The following is a 19,331-nucleotide window of genomic DNA, read 5'->3' as shown; positions in this document are numbered from 1 at the left end:
CAAATCTAATAACACAACCCTGTGAGAATTATTACTGTGGGAGCGTGAGGAGTGATTTTCCTACCTTGACCTTCCTGTAACTCCTTCCAATCATCATCAGATAGTTCTCTTGAGGCTTGAGGAACAAGGAGAATGTTAAGTATTTCATTTCAAAATCTCCCCGGTATTGGAATAAAGCACATGAAAAGGCAGAAAGCATACTGTTAAAGAGCATTTGTTTCAACACAATCTGTAGGGACATCGAGAGACAAGGGGACATGCTTTGTTTAAACTATAACTTCACTAGACAGAAATCTCAAACTTATTCTGGTGTTTCTTCTATGCTGAAGTTAAAAAAAAAAGCATGACACACTCATTTTAATTTTTTATTAAAATATTCCTTTGCTTATAGGGACAACCAAAGAAAAAATACATAATTCTGTATGTTGTAGATCATTTGAAACACAATTAACATAAACTCTGGGGAATGTAGAATAGATTTTTAAAAATCTTCAAAGAAGTGTCACAAAAACAAACTTTAAATATGTGGCTTATTTATATTTACCTAATTTTTCAGAAGTCTTAGTTTCTTTTCCCTATTTTGATGCTACTCTGCTTTATAAATAATTGTTCAAAAATTCTAGTATCTTACCAATTTTGTTTTCTGAATCTTTAGAAATAGTTTTTCTAAATGAAAGCATTTTATAGCATTCTATGTAAACAAAAACTTATTTTGTTTGAATTATCGTTGGATTTGGTGCCACTATTTTGAGTATAATTTCTCCAATAATTAGGTGCTATGGGGTGGGAAAGGACCAAAAATCTACCTAGCAAAGACATGTCTTACTCTAGGAAAGAACCTTTTATATATGGCTTTTATAATAGCTGCTGATTGAGATTTATTTATTTTTTTAAATCTAGTTATAAAAAGGTTAACAACATAATTTTTGATTTTTTAAAAAAGAATTTTACCAGAGTTTCAATATGGAAGTGAACTATACTTTTAGAATGGTAATACAAGGTCTACATTTTAGTGGGGGAAAATACACTTACATTTTAATTTGGAAAATATTGTTATTCAAAACCTGAAATACATTATAAACTGGAAATGGAATCTTCTAGGTGAACTCTTTCAACCCGATTATAAACCACAAAAACTAAGCAAAACTGAATATAAAATTTACCATTACACTTAGGATTAATTTCCATTGGGAGAAAAAGTTGTAAGGAAAATTAGTTCAAATACAATATGGTTCAAGAAATTACCCTTCCAGTATAGGGGCAGAAGAGATATTACACTTAAAAATTTAAGAATGGAAGCCTAATCAAGATGATAAATGTGGTTAAGAAATGTTTGTTGGCATTTTTAAGGCAACATTAAGCATGCTGTCAATAAACACAAAAGGATTTCTCTGTTCATAAGTATGAAATTATTTTGAAGAATAGCAAAGTGGAAATGAAGCTGCTGGATGCAGATTCTTTTAAAACTCTCTCTTTTTTAAGTTTAAAAGGCTTTAAGAAAACCTTTAGCTTTACAGGCATTAATGAAGAAGGGGAGCTAAAATGTTTTCAAGGCACTTTTAAACAGAGGCATTCTAGATAAAAGTAAGAAACAGATATTCCAATGTTTTGCTATTAAAAAAATACATACAAGAGCTAAATTTTAGCTTTTTTTAAAAGGCCAAAAGTTTCTGAAAAGGCTAAAGTACCTTGAGTATTCATTAGAGTTGTCCAAAAAGAACAAGAAAAAGTGTTAAGGCTTTAGATTCTATGATGGTTAATCATGATATTACATATGATCTTGTAACTAACTACTACTGTTCATATAATGAATACAAAGTGTCTAACAGCATCATCTATTTTTATGTACTAAAATACTTAGACATATAAAAAGGTATTCCTACAAGTTACGTGTAATTCATAATGTACTGAAGAAATCAATAATTTTGTAAAGAGTCTCTGTGTTATAAATATTTATGTTTTAGATTCATGCTTGAAGACAGGTTTTATTACAATGAAGGGCACATCGTATTTAAGCTTCTCATTACTGGAACATATAAAACAAAAATAGTCTATGGTGTATTTGAAATAACATTGCCTTGAACAGATTTCTCTTTCATTTCATAATCTTAACCTCCCACTGTATGATTATACTTGTTTAATGAGAACATTCGATCCAGATAGAAACCTAAAGGAAAGATTACAATATAACAAAATAATTAATGTAAATAGTTTTAAGTTTGTTTCCAATAAGAACTACCAGCATTTTCAACCTTCCCTGCTCACACCTGTAAGTTCCTTCTTTATTCCCTCCTATCACTCATTATTGGGGAACATGGCTCTGCCCATGCTAAGGCTGAGAGGCTCATTCATTCTACCCAAGATTACAGCTTTTCCTTTTCACCTCACCATCTCTGTACAATGAGACAAGCTGTTTCTCTGGTGCTTTAAGTGGAGTCTGACTTGGCAGGCATTTCCCTTCCTAGTGCTCGTTAAGCTGGTACCTTAAGATAGAGAAATGCCTTAACTCTCTATTTATCCTAGCAGAATATTTAATGCAGTGTCATAGGTGTGCCTTGAAATTCTTGTTCAAAATTCTTCATCACTACCTACCTACAAAATCACTTTGGGCAGAGGGATGTAAGAGATGGAGAAACTTTGCCCAAAGTTCTGTCAGCATGTGTATTACAGGATAGATTCTACTACGTAAAAGTTTTAAATTGTAAAATGTAGTAAGCATTTACTTTCTAAAACTAACAAAGTTTTACAACGTTTGAAATTAAGCTTTTAACAGTGATTTTTATGTGGGTTCTCAGGGTGATATATTTGAATATCTACTCTATTTATAGAAGAGATAAAGGAGACAAGGCACAGTGAATGACAGTGTCCCAGTAGTAGTAAATGAAGAAATTATAACTTATGTTAATGTGCTCTAACATTTTCAAAATCAAAGACTTTGGAATGCTAGAAAAAAAATGACCCAGGCTTTATGTCAGGACTCTCAGATCTTTCAAGGAATTCTCTGTGTGCTTGCTTCTCATATGACCAGGTTGTAAATGTATTTAGAGGAGGGGGTTTATTGCCAGTGGGCTAAAAAATCAACTAGAGTAGTTTTACTTATGATTTACCACATTACTGAATTTGTCACACTTTAACTCAGTCCAAAGTCTTTCATCTTCTTAACTTGCCGGCATTCTAGTGCAACCAGTAGACTTCACCAAATAGCTTTTTATATCTTTCTTGTTGACTAAATTGGTTTACATTCTTCTCCTTCTTTAAAACATGCAGTTCATACATTTGACAGTTTTACTACCATAGTCGATACACTCTGGACCAATGCACTCACAGCAGGCGTTATGGAACCAGCGATATTTGGATGCTCCCATGGACTCACAGGATATTTTACACTGATGTATGGACATGCAGTCATCAAAATAAACCACAGTACACATATGCTCTGAAAAATAAAAAATTAAGAGCTCAGAGCAAGAAAGAGGAAAAGTAGGAAATGCTTTAATACCTGGCTGATATTAATAGTTATTCTTAGTTCTCTTACTGCTAATTATATTGAGAAGGAAGTCAGAGTCCCCATTCCTGCTTTAAGAAGGTGAAGGGGCTTTCTTAGTCACTTTATCAGATTCTGGACTTTGATCTCAAAGTTGAAATTACTGGGCTTAACATTTGCTGTGCTTCAGAGCTGTGCTTTTTAAATTGGGCATTTCTTGGGCAGCCTGGGTGTTGCAGCAGTTTAGTGCCACCTTCAGCCCAGGGTGTGATCCTGGAGACCCGGGATCGGGTCCCGCGTCGGGCTCCCTGCATGGAGCCTGCTTCTCCGTCTGCCTGTGTCTCTGCTTCTCTCTCTGTCTCTAATACATAAATGAAATCTTAAAAAAAGAAAAGAAAAGAAAAAAAAATTGGGCATTTCTGGGGCACCTGGATGGCTCAGTGGTTGAGTGCCTGTCTTCAGCTCAGGTCATGATCCCAGGGTCCTGGGATTGAGTCCCACATTGGGCCCCCACAGGGAGCCTACTTCTCCCTCTGACTATGTCTCTGCCTCTCTGTGTCTCTCATGAATAAATAATTGAATAAAAAATCTTAGTTTGGGCATTTCTGATAAGATTTCCTTAGACGAGAGAATTCTCTAGCTAAAAGATGTCTGAAAAATATTGTTCTTGGGTCACCTGGGTGGCTCAGTTGGTTGAGTGGACAACTCTTGACTTTGGTTCAGCTCATGATCTCTGGGTTGTGAGACTGAACTCCATGAGTGGGTTCCACAGGGAGCCTTGCTTCTCCCTTTGCCTATGTCTCTGACTCTCTCTGTGTCTCTCATGAATAAATAAATAAAATCTTTAAAAAATATTAAAAGTAAATAAATAAAAATTACTATTATCAGTAGCAATTTCCTAGTCTTGTTTTCCCACACAATTATTTTTGACTGTTTCAATTTTTAGTGCTCCTGGTGGTTAATGTCCTATGATGACCTAGCTAGGACGATAAGGTACATGAAATAAATACAAGACAATAAAAACCATTAATAGAAGGGGTATGATTAAAATCTGTTATTTTACGGAGCCATATATGGAACTGATATATCACCAGAGGTCTGTATACTAAGGAAAGGCTTCATGGAAAAAGCTGTATTAGGAAGAAGAATTGACAGCAAAATTATCAGTAACAAAATAAGGAAAGTCACAAGGAGACCAGTGTAGTGTGCATGGGGAATGGAGTGGAGGCAAGTCTGACTGCAGTGAATGGTTAGCATCAGGAGATAGCAGAACCACCACTGGGTACCAGGTCAAGACAGAAAACAGGGAGGCCAGTACAGCACAACAGGCAGACTAGGGATTGGTGGTGGGCAGGACAGGGTAGCTTTGAATCTCAGGTGATTAGTATCTATCAACTTTTTCTGATTTAATTATTCAACAGGTATTTATTAAACACCTACTTTGGAAGAGCCATTATGGACTCAAAGAGTAATCAGAGGATCCAAGGAACTAAGTAGAAAATGGTAGACCCATAAATTAAAAACACACAACAAATCGAAACACCAATATGAGGAGAAAGAATAGGAGTAAGTAGTTTAACTCTAACTGGGAGCAGGGATACCTAGAGAAGGTGTCAAAAGAGGAAATATTTTAACTCTTGAAAGATAGTTGGTGTTTCCAGGAAACTTGGCTGCCTGATAATTATTTCATTAAGTTAAAAATATTTGAATAAAATTTATGAATTATTATTTAATATCTATTGTGTACGTTATATTTTAATGGGGAAAATCGTAGCAAAATATCTGAACGAGGCATATTTCATATATTTCTGATGTTTTCCAATATCTAGAATTTGTCTTTTAAAGTAGTGTAGCTAAGGGACGGCTGGGTGGCTTAGCGGTTGAGCGTCTGCCTTTAGCTCAGGGCATGATCCTGGAGTCCCGGGATCGAGTCCCACATCGGGCTCCCTGCATGGAGTCTGCTTCTCCCTCTGCCTCTTTCTCTGTGTCTCGCATGAATAAATAGATAAAATCTTAAACAAAAAAATAAAGCAGTTTAGCTAAAAACAGTAAGAATTCTTACTCTGAGATCATTAACAAATGCTATTTTGCCTTTACTACTAATGTCCAAAGTTCATACTATTTCAGATTGGCAGGACTATAATAGAGGGCATGACAAAAAGCCAAGTAAAAAGAGTACAAATTATACTATTTATGTATAATTCACCTCATATTTTAAGAAATAACTGCAATTTTCATAATTACCTTATTTTAACACAGTAAAATTGTGGAGTCTTTTATTTGAAAATATCAAAGACTTTTTTTTTAAAGTTTTTATTTATTTATGATAGTCACACACACAGAGAGAGAGAGAGAGAGAGAGAGAGAGAGAGAGGGGCAGAGACATAGGCAGAGGGAGAAGCAGGCTCCATGCACCGGGAGCCCGACATGGGACTCGATCCCAGGTCTCTAGGATCTTTGGCCTTGGGCCAAAGGCAGGCGCTAAACCGCTGCGCCACCCAGGGATCCCCTCAAAGACTTTAGAAAAGTTATATATGCCCTGTACATTCCAAAATTAAGGAATGATCTATCCCCACTAATAAGTATTCTTCAATATGCTTCTCAAAGTTATATAAGCCATTCTTCCATTTAGTTCCCCTTCTGACCAAGAGTACTAGAGTTAGTTTATACCTGGAAATTAGATACCAACTGGCTCATAAAGAAATTTAGCTGATGAGCGTGGCATCATTTGTAGTACCAATGCTATTACAAAAATGTGACTGCCTAGGACACTCTGAATGTTATCTGACAGTGAGCAATACTATATTAAGCAAGCAGCTCTGTTGCTATCTTATGGAAAGAACATTAAAGCCTAATACAAACATCAAAATTAGAACCAAGTTATCTATCTTTCAACACAATCTCTATCACTGAGGCTATGGAGTGGTGACAATATGCTTGACATGCCTCCTTATCTACTTAGGGATTAGGGTTATTAAAGTCCATAATTCAAGAGAAGACAAACTCAAAACCAAAAACTGCTCTAAAAGATAAATAAAGGTTTCACAGACCACACAGAAAATGAGGGGGCAAGACAGAAAGTCAACTGTGGGGAATTACCTTTGTCACTGGAATAAGGTGCGTGAACATTATTGCTAGGAACAGACACATTTTGATGGTGTGGCTGGTTCACGGTTTCTAAAAATGAAACCAGATTCTCATGATGTGAGAGTTCTTCTGCAACAGGGAAGGAAACAATGTTCCAGTTCAACTGAGTGTCTCCTTCTGTGAGTGCTCGGAAGAGAGAAGGGATTGGCTCATGAAGTTCTTCCACCGTGCTCTTTGAGGTTGGAGGTGTGTCACTATAGTTTCGAGGATTACACATACCTAGAGGAGGAGGAAGAAAGAAAACAAAAGTTAATTTTTTTCTCACTGATTGTAATAGCATGCAATGCTGTTAGTTAATGCCTTGCAATCAAAGCTCCAATATATTAAAATTAACTTCCTTCTAACATTATATGTATTTTCCTAGCTTTTTTGACTGAGGGGCCCTAGAAATGATGATACTCCCATAGCATTAAGCACATCAAGGGCTCGATATTTTTTTCTAAATACCTATCCTTTGCTAAGAGGAACCAGAGCTATCTGCAGAAAAGACTGATTCCAGGGCTGGGCCAGGGAAAATACAACGTGACTCTGGGATACTTTCTATGCTTAAAAGAAAGAAAAGGGGATCCCTGGGTGGCGCAGCAGTTTGGCGCCTGCCTTTGGCCCAGGGTGCGATCCTGGAGACCCGGGATCAAATCCCACATCGGGCTCCCGGTGTATGGAGCCTGCTTCTCCCTCTGCCTGTGTCTCTGCCTCTCTCTCTCTCTGTGACTATCATAAATAAATAAAAATTTAAAAAAAAAAAAAAAAAGAAAGAAAATACTCAGTGAATGATGGGAGTTATAAAAAAAAAAAAACACAGGAAGCAACCAGAAGGGGCTCCCACTGGCCAAATAGACCATTTTAACCTCAAAATAAATAATGGTAAATAATGGATTACTTCTTATAAATAAAATGGTTATTAATGATTCTTTATGTTATCAATAAATAAATAAATGAAGGAAAAGCTCCTCCTTTTAGTAGAGTGTCCAACTGATAAATGTAGAAGGAACAAATGAAATAGAAAATCACCACTTGGCAACTATCACACAGGTGTTTGATTCATATGGGAGTTGTCAATGGATGCCAAAGCTGGTGGGTGGAGGTTAGATGAGGAACATACTCTTGGAAAACTCTCTACAAAATACTAACCAATTGCAAAAGGACTAATGGTGACTTTACTGTAGAAAATCTGGCAGATGCCAAGGTGACCAGGAAATCAAGGTTAACATGACCAGTGATCAACAGGTTGATGTTTTGTATCACTTCGTGTAATTCTTAACTTCATTTCAGGGTGCTGTTGCCAAGAATGTGTGACTTAAGTATGGTTATCAGTCACCATCAAGTCGATCAAGGTTTATGGTCATCCTACATAATGTCAAGTCTGTACTCAATAAAACTATCAAGGGAAAAGACCACAGTACTATTTCAAATTGAATGAGTCTGAACAGATATGACAACTAAATGAATCACATATTGTCGATAGGAGCCTGGATCAGAAAAGATATCATAAGACATACTGCTGAGATGGTGAAATATGAGTGAGGTTTGTGGATTGGGTGGCAGTGTTTTAACAATGCTGGCTTCCTTGTTTGGAAAGTGCATGTCAGTTACATAGGAGAATGTTTTCATTGGAAAATATAGACTGGAACATTTAGGTGTGACGGGATATCATGTACAAAGCTTTATTTCTAAAGGTTTAATAAAGAATGAATGGTCATGCATGTTTAGGGGTGTGTGTGTGTAGGGAGAGGGAGAGGAAGGGGTAATGACAATGAAACAAATTCAATAATGTTAGTAACTGGGGAATCTGGCTGAGGGGATACAGGAATCTTCTCCCTTCTGACAGATTTTCTCTATATTTGAAATTATTTCAAAGTGAAGCATTTTTAAAAATAATCTTAAAAAGGGAAAATAGCAGAAGAGAATTACTCTTTTGAGGTGTTTTGTTATAAAGGGGAGAACGGAGAAAATGCTTAATCAGCCCCAATCTTTGGGCTATTTCAGCTGATGTGGTGTGGAGCAGAAGAAAGCTACCCAGGATGCAGGTTCATCAGCTAACTGAACGATTATTATTGTTTTAAGCCACTGTTTTGGAGTACATTATTTAGTAGCAATAATTACTGGAAAAAACTCTCTGGATTTCCTTTGTGAATTCAATACTTTAAAAAATTAAATTATATATCATTTTGGTTTAGTATCTATTAGATCTAATATGGAGTTTTTCTTTTTCCTCCCTTAGACAGAAATTTTGAAAAGTTAAGCCAAATTTATAAGTTCTGTCAGTTTATGAATTTAGGCAAAAGGAAAAATCATCTCATGTTTTCCACACTTCATTAGTTTAAGGAACATGGCAAGAGCTGAGGATAATAAGGTTGTGCATACTCTTCATAAAATCTTCCATTACATATATACCTTAACGATTTTGATTGTGAAACAGAATCACGGATTAAAGGGTTGAATCTGACTCCTTTATTCATAAATGAGGTAATAGGCCCAGAGAAATTAAATGATTTGTCCACTGTTTTATAATCTAGGATTAGAGCCAAGACTATGATTCAGTCTGATTTCATATCCGCTGCTCAGTTTAATAACTACATTCTATAAATAATCATTGTCACTGAAAAGTAAATAATTCTTAGAATACATGAATTATATAAATATACATATTATATTCTTCTACCAGATTTTATAATGAATGAAAATTAGTAATCTGAGATGAAAAAGGAAACAAAGGAGTTCAACAGAAGAGCTAAACTCAGTATCTCCTGAGACTAAAGAAACTTCAGGGCTCATTACCAGAGATTTCATTACATTAAAAAAAGTTCTGAGGGGAGAGTTTTGTGCAACTAACAAACTTAGGTTAAAGACATCTGTAATTTAAATCTGAATACATCATGCTAAAACTAGTAAGCATGAAGTAAATGGTTGCCAGGTTACATTTTTCCATGGCATTGTTTCAAAGCTTTCATACATCTTTCTCTTTTCAACTAGGATTATGTCCAGAGAGATCATTTTGACCCTCCATCTCTTGCCTAAAGCACTCTTCAAATTCTGCATTCTTTCAAGTATGGTGAGTTATGAAATCTGATCTTCCAATGAAATGTGGGATTTCTCCTGCTCAGGAAAAGCAACCTTCTTCTTCTTCTTCTTCTTCTTCTTTTTTTTTTTTTTTTGAAAAGCAACCTTCTGAAATTTCTGGAAATTCTTCAGTTGTCTATATTCATTATATATAGTGGATCAGTTTCTGGATAGGGAGATACTAACCATTCATAGTTTAAAACAATTAGTGAAACTTCTCTGTGAAGTATCTATCACCCTCCTAAAGTTTATTATCGTTAGCTTTTCTTTAGTTGACCACAGAAGTTATTTTTGGAGCTCTCATTTCTTTTCAGGATCATTTTCTTGAGGCAGTTTGTTACTTTGTGGCATGCTGTCATTACACTGAAATTTAAAAACTAAATATACTAAAATTTTAAAGACACTGGCTCTGCACATGACAGAGAGGCCCCAAATCAGGAAACAAATGGCAACAACTGAAAAGGCAAGCATTTCAAATCCTTAAGTGCATAGAACTTTGATAACATTTCTTTCAGCAAGCCAGAATTCACTACTATTGGGCTCTAGATCTACAACGACCAAGTACAAAGACTTTTTCTGATGTATGCTTAATTCTTTCATATATCTGACCTGTTGTCATCACACATTTGAAAACTAAAGTTACATTAAAGTAGACTTTACTTGATGAAACTACATTTTAGGGTCAAAATTAAGACTAAGGAGAAAAAGGTATTATTTTCCCTAATTAATGTGCATGGTTAAACAGCCACAACAAAGAGTCTAGAAAAATGTACGGTAAAAAGTAATAATCCCTTTCATTCCTCCCACCCCCACTCCACTCTCCAGACACAACCACCTTAAAAGTCTGTTCCTAAGTTTCTCTGTTGATTACCTCTATGAGAATTTAAATAAAGATGATTAATTTAACAAAAGCAGTAAAAACATTTTTAGATTTTATCTACTAATCCTCTTATATGAGAGATGTAGATTAAAGGTCATTTATACTAACACTTTCTTCCATATTTCTAATAATTGTATTATTCTAAAACTATAATCTGTTTTCTTTGTAATCTTAAATATACCTAAACTTCTGATTTTTATTCCATATCTCTTAATCCCCTCATTTGTAGATAAGGATGCAGGTGCCTTTCCTACTTTCCCTACCCAACTTCTCCTAATTGATGTTGACAAACTGAGTAACTACATTCTGTTGCCTAAACGCAATGAAATCTTCTTATCTTACTATATATATATATATATATATATTTTAAGATTTTTTAAAATTTATTTATGATAGACATAGAGAGAGAGAGGCAGAGACACAGGCAGAGGGATAAGCAGGCTCCATGCCAGGAGCCCGATGTGGGACTCGATCCCGGAACTCCAGGATTGCACCTGGACCGAAGGCAGGCGCCAAACTGCTGAGCCACCCAGGGATCCCTTCTTTACTATATTTTGATTTTAAAAGTGGAAAACCAGTAAACAGCAGTTTACCTTAACATGGCTCCATGCATGTTGTTCACTGAAAAACAGATAGTATGATAGGATTTCCTTGTCCATTGTCCTTGTCCATGATTATCAGAGGAAAATATTTCTATTTTTAAAATAAAATGAACTTTTCCATGAACCCCATAAAATACTGAAAATCAGCTATTTCACACAGCATTACCTATTAGGTCTTCTTGCCAAAAAATATAAAACCTGAACCCAATCAAACTTCAACAACTGGCTTCAAAATACTGGAAATACAGAAAGATAGAGGAACAAGTTAAATGACAACCTCCAGAAATTAAACAGTCAAATCCTAAATGTGGGCTATTCTACAGGGGAACTCTTCGATAGGTCAGGTGGCATGAGAAACACACACACACACACACACACACACACACACACACACACACAAGGATCTTGTCTGGATCAACTTGAACATATCCACTACAAAAACAGGTTCTTGAGACAAGCGGAGAAACCTGATCATGAACTGGAACGTTAGATTATACCAAGAAATTATTAATTTTGTAGGTTTCTTAATCGCATTATTTATAAAGTAAATGTCTTTATTTTCTTTAAGAGATTGAAATTGAAGGATGCATGGGTAAAAATTAGTTTATAGTTTGCTTGTAAATGCTTCTATGCCAAGTCAGAAAAAAGGGAGGGAAAGATGAAATGAATATGGCATATTTTTTATAACTATTGAATCTAGAGATGGGTATATAGGAATTCATCATGCTATTCTCTCTACTTCTCTGTATCCTGAAAACTTTCATAATAGCAATCAACTGACATATTTAATTCCTAGGACTCATATTTCCTTGTTGAACTTTTGTATTTTCTTGCAATTTCTATGCTTGGAGTTCTTGGATTTGTGTGTGTATGTGTACCACAGATAACAAGCTTATAACAAATCTTGAAAAATTATTCTGCTTCTCAATTGTATGCTTGATGTACCCTACGGAACTCATTTTCTTCTCAGAGATACACTTCAAGGGGCCCTCACTTACTGCTTCAGGCAGGCCAGTTTTCTCTTAAGCCTCTGTATTTTTTATGTTTTTCAATTTTCTGTATATTATGATGTTTCAACATCTTAGAAAAAGCTTTCTGGCTGAGGAGAGACTTCCTCCCTGGCTAGTCAATTCTAGGAGCCAGCAAAGGGCTCAGCCAGGAGCAGGCCTTGGATATGCAAACCGACCAATTCTGAGCCACACCTCCTCCATCAGCCCAAGCAACTCAGGAGGCATATAGTTAACCAAGCCAGGCCCAGTACTAAGTAGAGACCACAGGCAGAGCCCCAAACCCATGGGAATGACTCAAACTAGCCAGACCTAAATTGCTTGCTCTGCCCTGCCTTGATTTTCCTGTGGAAACCCCACTGAAGATTCTGGCCCAGATTTTGCTCTTGCTCCTGTCTTTTGCCACTTGACCAAAACCTGGTGCTTCTTCTATGATCCTGCATGGCATGCAGTAACTCCTTGAGACCTGCGATTTATAATGAACTTTGTTCCTTGAGCCTTTTCTGTGCCTCTTCTGAGGCCACATCTGACTGACCACAGAACAGCCTTCCATGTAGTTATGATCTTAATACTGTCCTTAAATCAACTCCTGGGTAAAGCCATCATTTCATTCGACCCACGTTTCCCACGTTTTTCTCTTTCTTAGTCTTCTGCCTTATTTTGTTTGATATCATATCAAATATGTTGTGTGAGAAGTAACTTTCAGTTCTTGCTGTTTAAAAATGTTTTTAATTTTTACATTCACATTCTTGATCAATAATTTGTCAGTTCAAAATAATTTTCCTACTGTGCACTTAAGGCTTTGGTCCAGTGACAGTGATGAGAAGAACTCTGATAGCACAGTGATTCTTTTTTTTTTTTTTAACTCAGGTTTTCTATTTACATGATTTATTTATTTATTTTAAGAAATAGGCTCCATACCAACGTGGGGCTTGAACTCACAACCCTGAGATTAAGAGTCACATGCTCTACCAACTGAGCCAATCAGGTACCCTGACAATGTAACTCTTATTCCTTATACATAAACTCTATTGTTATTTCTGAGGTCTTTCAGATTATTATTTATTTTTTTTAAGATTTTTATTTATTTATGATAGTCACAGAGAGAGAGAGAGAGAGAGAGAGAGGCAGAGACACAGGCAGAGGGAGAAGCAGGCTCCATGCACCGGGAGCCCGACATGGGATTCGATCCCGGGTCTCCAGGATCGCGCCCTGGGCCAAAGGCAGGCGCCAAACCGCTGCGCCACCCAGGGATCCCCAGATTATTATTTAACTTGACAGTAGTAAAACTGTATCAGCTTCTGTCTAGATGTAGGTCTTTTCTCATTAATCTTTATTCCAATATTATTCAACCCCTCTTAACTTATAAGTTTTCCTAATCAAATTTTAAATTTGCAAATGCTTTCTTGTTCTGTTTTTGGCACTACAGATATATTTTCTCAAATTCCTCAAAATATAGCCATTAGTTTTCTTAAAGATTTGTTTCCTAAAGATTTCCTTCATGATCAGTTGGTCTGCTGTTTTACCTTGTTCTACTTTGCTTGCATGTCTGGTTGGTTGGTTATTTATTTATTTATATAGATTTTATTTATTTATTCATGGGAGACATAGAGAGAGGCAGATATAGGCAGAAAGAGAAGTAGGCTCCCTGTGGGGAGACTGATGTGGGACTCGATCCCAGGACTCTGGGATCATGACCCGAGCCAAAGGCAGAGGCTCAACCACTGAGTCACACAGGTGTCCCTGAAACGTTTTTAAGATTTTATTTATTTATTCATGAGAGAGACATTTATTCATGTCTCTACCTCTCTCTCTACAGAGGTAGAGACACAGGCAGAGGGTGAAGCAGGCTCCATGCAGGGAGCCCGACGTGGGACTCGATCCCGGGTCTTCAGGATCAAGCCCTGGGCCCTTTGGCACTAAACTGCTGAGCCACCCAGGCTGCCCTCAGTCACATTTTTCCTTCATGAACCAGTAACTCCAATACCTGGACCACCACCTCATTTCCACTCTTAGACCCACTGTCACTCTTGACAATTTCAATATTCACCCTGAAGATCCACCTAATACCCTGGTCTTTGGTTGTTAGAACCCCTTAGTGAAATGATTTGTAAATCCACCCCACCTCAGTTACCCAACTCGTAGTCTAGCATTGATTCCCCCCTTTCCTCATATCCTACATCCACTTGAAACAAAACTCTGACAACTTACCTCCAAAGAATCCCCTGAATCTGAGCAGCAGCATTTTGACTAATATCAATAATCCTATTCTACTATCATGTTACTTCAACTATTGACCCCCTCCCACCCCGTCTGTCCTCTTCACATCCTAAAGTCTATCTTCCACACAGTAGCCAGAGTGATCATTTAAAAATGTAATTCAGGTATCACCACTGCACATTCTCCACTGGTTTCCATTACACTTAGGGTACAATCCAAATTCCTTTCCATGTCCTCTAAGACCTGATCTTTACCCACCTCTCTCATTCTTTTCCTTCTACCCTTTCTCTTGATCACTAATATTGATACACACTGATCTTTCTATTTCTAAATTTGGATCTTCAGCCATTGCATTTAAAATATTTTTATTTTGATATATATATACACACACACACACACACACACATATATGTTTTTTAAACATTTATTTAATTATTCATGAGAGATATATATATAGAGAGAGGCAGAGATATAGGCAGAGGGAGAAGCAGGTTCCCCGCAGGGAGCCCAATGCGCAGGACTCGATCCCGGATCCAGGGATCGCACTCTAAGCCAAAGGCAGACACTTAACCGCTGAGTCACCCAGGCATCCCTCTATTTTGACATCTTAAGTGGTTCACATCAATCTTTTGTTGGTACTGGTAAACTAAAGTTAATAATTTCTAGAGTTAGCTGGAGATTGATTCTTGCTCTTTCAAAAGTTAAAACTTTCCATGACAAGAGGAAACAAAAGCTCTTTGAGACTTATTCACTTAAATGTTTTCCCTAAATGAAAAAAAAAATGACCAAAAATATTAAAATATGCTTTGTCCCCTGAAACTAATAATATACTATGTTAATTAAATGAATTTTAATTTAAAAAAAGATTCTTTCTGCTCTAAGTAAAAATAAAATTATTCTAACAGTATCTTGGATACTGTTCATTATACTTTTATAAAATAAAAAGTGTAAAAAATATGTATGTTTTTACTGGAAGTATATATGAGAAATATTTAATTTTAGGGAGATGTATGGAGGTATTCAGGAAGGGAGACATTTCATATATATACCTTCTAGCATTGTTTGAATTTACTGTATATAAGTAGTAATTTTAGTTTTTAAATTGTATTTTAAAGGAAAATACGTATGTGTTAATAGTAGCAGATATTGAAGGTCTTTCTTTTCTATATTTTACTACAATTCAACACAGTACTCTCACCTTAAATAACGTTCTTAGATATGCAAAATTATTATCTCTTTAGGAGTTTTCTTTAAAATACGGAGTATATAAAACTTTAGATATTTTTTAAAGGATACATTTGAATAGCAGTTCCCAAACAGTCTAAGAACTTCGTGGAGTTTTCAAAATCCTTTCAGAGGATTCATACAGTCAAAATAATTTTTAGATGACTTTGTTTATTTTCCAGGTCTTACATCTGCACTGATGGGCAAAAGCAATGATGGGTAAAACATCTGGCATCTTAGCTTGAATCAAGGCAGTGGCACCAAATTACTAGTAGTCATTGTGTTCTTCACCACCAAATATAGTTGTTGCTTTTTTTTTTAAAGGCCAGTTTCACTTAAGACAATGCTTAATGAAACAATAACAATTATTAATTCATTAAATAGGGACCCCTGAATACATGACTTTTTAATATACTGTGTGATGAACTGGGAAATATGCAGAAAATACTTGCTGCATACTTACATATAATGCCTGTGTCAAGGAAGTGTGCTTACTGAGTTGCAAGCTGAACTAGCTACTTTTTCTTAGAATACTATTTTTACTTAAGAAAAAAATGACTACCAAACTATGATTATGAAGAATTATGTATCTAGCAGATATTTCACTGAAAATGCATGAGGTGAACATGATACTTCAAGGATGTAGCTCACAGTATTTGTGGAAAAACAGATTTTCCAGCAAAAATTAGAATTTTAGAGAACTTCTCTCTGCCACCATGATTCAATTGCTTCCTAAAACTTATATAATACATTCTAATGAGATTGGTGGTAAAATGAACTAATGTGGGTTTTTAAAAATATATATTGTATAATGAATGTGTCACTATTTGGAAAATCTACATAACTCAGTGAACTCATAATGTCCAAATGACTGATACATAATATCACAAAATTATACATGGGTAAAATTATTCAAAGTTTCAAGACAGACCAGTGGATTTTGAAGTAAGAGTATAAAGAATTTTAGAATCTGGTTTAGGTTCTACTTTGTAAGTAACCTTTAAGAAATTACCACTTGAAAAAAAAAAAAAAACTGTGCCCTACAGTTACCCAAAAAGGGCAGTGGGATTCAGAGCATGTGATCCAACAGACCTCATTTTGAGCAGCGTATGAGAATGGATGGAAGTTTTCACCTCTTAGTTTCCTCATGTGAATATAGAGCATAAATGAGAATCCCCTGTGGGTACGTATAGTTTTAAGAAGAATCAATACTTAGTTAATAGTATAATTATCTTTTCCTGAAAACAAACTCTTATTGTTTTCACACTACAGATTACAAAAAAAAGGAAACAATTTGTCTAATGATATGGAGAAGATACAGTGATGCAAAAAAGGACACTGGGAAGGCAAATAATGACTGAAACTGAGAAAGGAGGACATGTCATTGTCTAGAGCAACTTTCTTTAATCCTTTAAACCCCATGCCCTGTTTTTATAAACAAAAAAATCTCTCCACCATGTGTCCTCTCATGAGTTGTCATAGCAATACAATGCCTCTCAAAGCCGACTCAGTGCATAACGCCTAGTAGGGCAGAGGCAGCTTTAGGAAGGGCTTTAACAATATAGTCCAAACAGTTTTCAGAAAGTCTGGCTAAGTCAGGCTCCTGCCTCTCTCTGTGTCTCTCATGAATAAATACATAAAATCTTAAAAAAAAAAAAAAGATTTATTTGAGAGAGACACAGAGAGAGAATGTGAATGGGGGGAGGAGCAGAAGGAGAGAGACAGAATCTCAAGCAGACTCCCCACAAGCATGGAACCTGAAGCAGGGCTCGATCCCAAGACCCTGAGATCATGATCTGAGCTGAAATCAAGTCAAACACTTAACTGATTAAGCCATTCAGGTGCCTCTCTCTCTCTCTCTCTCTCTTTTTAACAGACCTTTTTTACAACAGTTGCATAGAACAATTGAAAAGACAGCACAGAGTATAATTAATACCCCCACCCCTAGTTTATTTATTAAAAGATTTTATTTATTTATTTATTTATTTATTTATTTATTTATTTATTTATTTAAGAGAGAGAGAGAGAGAGCACAAGAGCACAAGTGGCAGGAATGGGAGGGGAGAGGGAGAAGCAGGCTCCCTGCTGACCAGGAAGTCTGACACAGGGCTCGATCTCAGGACCCTGAGAACATGACCTGAGCAGAATGCACTTAACCCACTGAGCCACCCTGGCACCCCTCCCCCATTATTAACATCTTACATAATATTGTATATTTGTTATAATTAATGAACCAATATTGATAAATTATTATTAAATAATGTCCATACTTTACTCAGACTTCTATGGTATTTACCTAATATCTTTTTCTTGTTCCAAGAGCCCATTTAGGATGTCACACTGCATTTAGCCATCATGTCTCTTTAGTTTCTCATGGTAGTTTCTCAATTTTCCTAGCTTTTGATCACTCTGACAGTTTTGAGTAGTACTAAGTCAGGTATTTAGTAGGATGCACTGTTTTTAGAATTTGTCTGTTATCTTTCTCATTATAAGATTTAGGTTATAGGTTGGGGGTGGGGGGAGACCACAGAGATAAAATGCTATTTTTCATCAAACTGGATCAAAGATACACACTATATACAAGATTTCTGACTGCTTATATTGACCTTGATCCCCTGGCTGAAATAGTGTAGGTCAGATTTCTCCTACCTTCCTGTACTGAACCATTCAGAAGGAAGTCACTATGAGTAGCCCACACCATGAAGGGTGTAGTTATGTTCTCCTGCCTTGAGGGCAGAGCATCTATATAGTTACTTTGAATTCTGCTTTGGAGATCTGTCTCTTCTCTTCCACTAGTTAACTTACTTAATCAATTATTTATATCAATACAGACTCATGAATATTTATTTTATACTCTTGGTTACAGTCTAATACTACTTTATTTTGTTGCTTATTTTTTCTAGCTTTAGCCACCAGGAGCTCTTTCAGTTGGCTCCCATGTAAAGGTAACACACACACGTCAAATGGCTATTTTTTTTTAAAGCACTTCCTTACCTTCTGGTACTTTAACATGTTCCAGGCTAATCTTCTATATTTCCTGCCTTGGTGTTAGAGCCAGCTGTTTCTCCAAGAAGCACGGCTTCTCTTATTGGAGAATTATATTAGAAACCAAGATCTAAGTGCAAAGTGCACTAATGGTACTGGTACTGGGGCAGGATCTCCCTTTAAAATGTCTTTTTAGCACTTGTTGGCATCGATGAGCACTGGGTGTTATACTATATGTTGGCAAATTGATTTTAAATTAAATAAATGAATGAATGAATGAATAAATAAATAATTCTTAAAAAATAAAATGGCAGAAGATATATAGGACATATACTACAAACAAATTCAAAGTTCTTTCTTGGATAGTATACACACGAGTGATTCTAAAAATCCTTTAAATCAAAGCAGGCCCTTTGCTTTGGCTGGGGCTCATACACAAATATAAAAGCAAAATAATTTCATAATGTAATTCCCAAAACTGTTTTTATGACAACTTAAGGGACTTTTATTTTTTAAATTAATTTTTAAAAAAGGATTCTATTTATTTATTCATGAGAGACACAGAGAGAGAGAGGCAGAGACATAAGCAAAGGGAGAAGCAGGCTCCATTCAGGGAGCCCGAGTGGGACTCGATCCCAGGACCTCAGGATGACACCCTGAGCCAAGGGCAGAGGCTTAACCACTGAGCCACCTAGGCATCCCAAGGGACTTTTATTACTTTT

The 19,331-nt window shown here is 36.1% G+C and overlaps 1 protein-coding gene across 1 annotated transcript in view; it reads right to left on the bottom strand.

Annotated features, from left to right (window-relative positions):
• Positions 1-351: 351 nt before the first annotated feature.
• Positions 352-19,331, bottom strand: part of TWSG1 (twisted gastrulation BMP signaling modulator 1) — a 60,366-nt gene continuing 41,386 nt past the window's right edge. Inside the window, exons 4-5 of the mRNA XM_055324537.1 lie at positions 6,584-6,850; positions 352-3,436 (exon numbers count right to left, since the gene is read on the bottom strand). Of these exons, the coding sequence (XP_055180512.1) occupies positions 3,255-3,436; positions 6,584-6,850 (449 nt within the window). The 3' untranslated portion in view covers positions 352-3,254. The remainder of the gene's footprint in view (positions 3,437-6,583; positions 6,851-19,331) is intronic.

The sequence above is a fragment of the Nyctereutes procyonoides genome, unplaced genomic scaffold, assembly GCF_905146905.1.
Source record: "Nyctereutes procyonoides isolate TBG_1078 unplaced genomic scaffold, NYPRO_anot_genome, whole genome shotgun sequence".
Classification (NCBI taxonomy): domain Eukaryota; kingdom Metazoa; phylum Chordata; class Mammalia; order Carnivora; family Canidae; genus Nyctereutes; species Nyctereutes procyonoides.
Note: the sequence above shows the minus strand (reverse complement) of the source record. Positions and strands in the feature narration are given on the sequence as shown.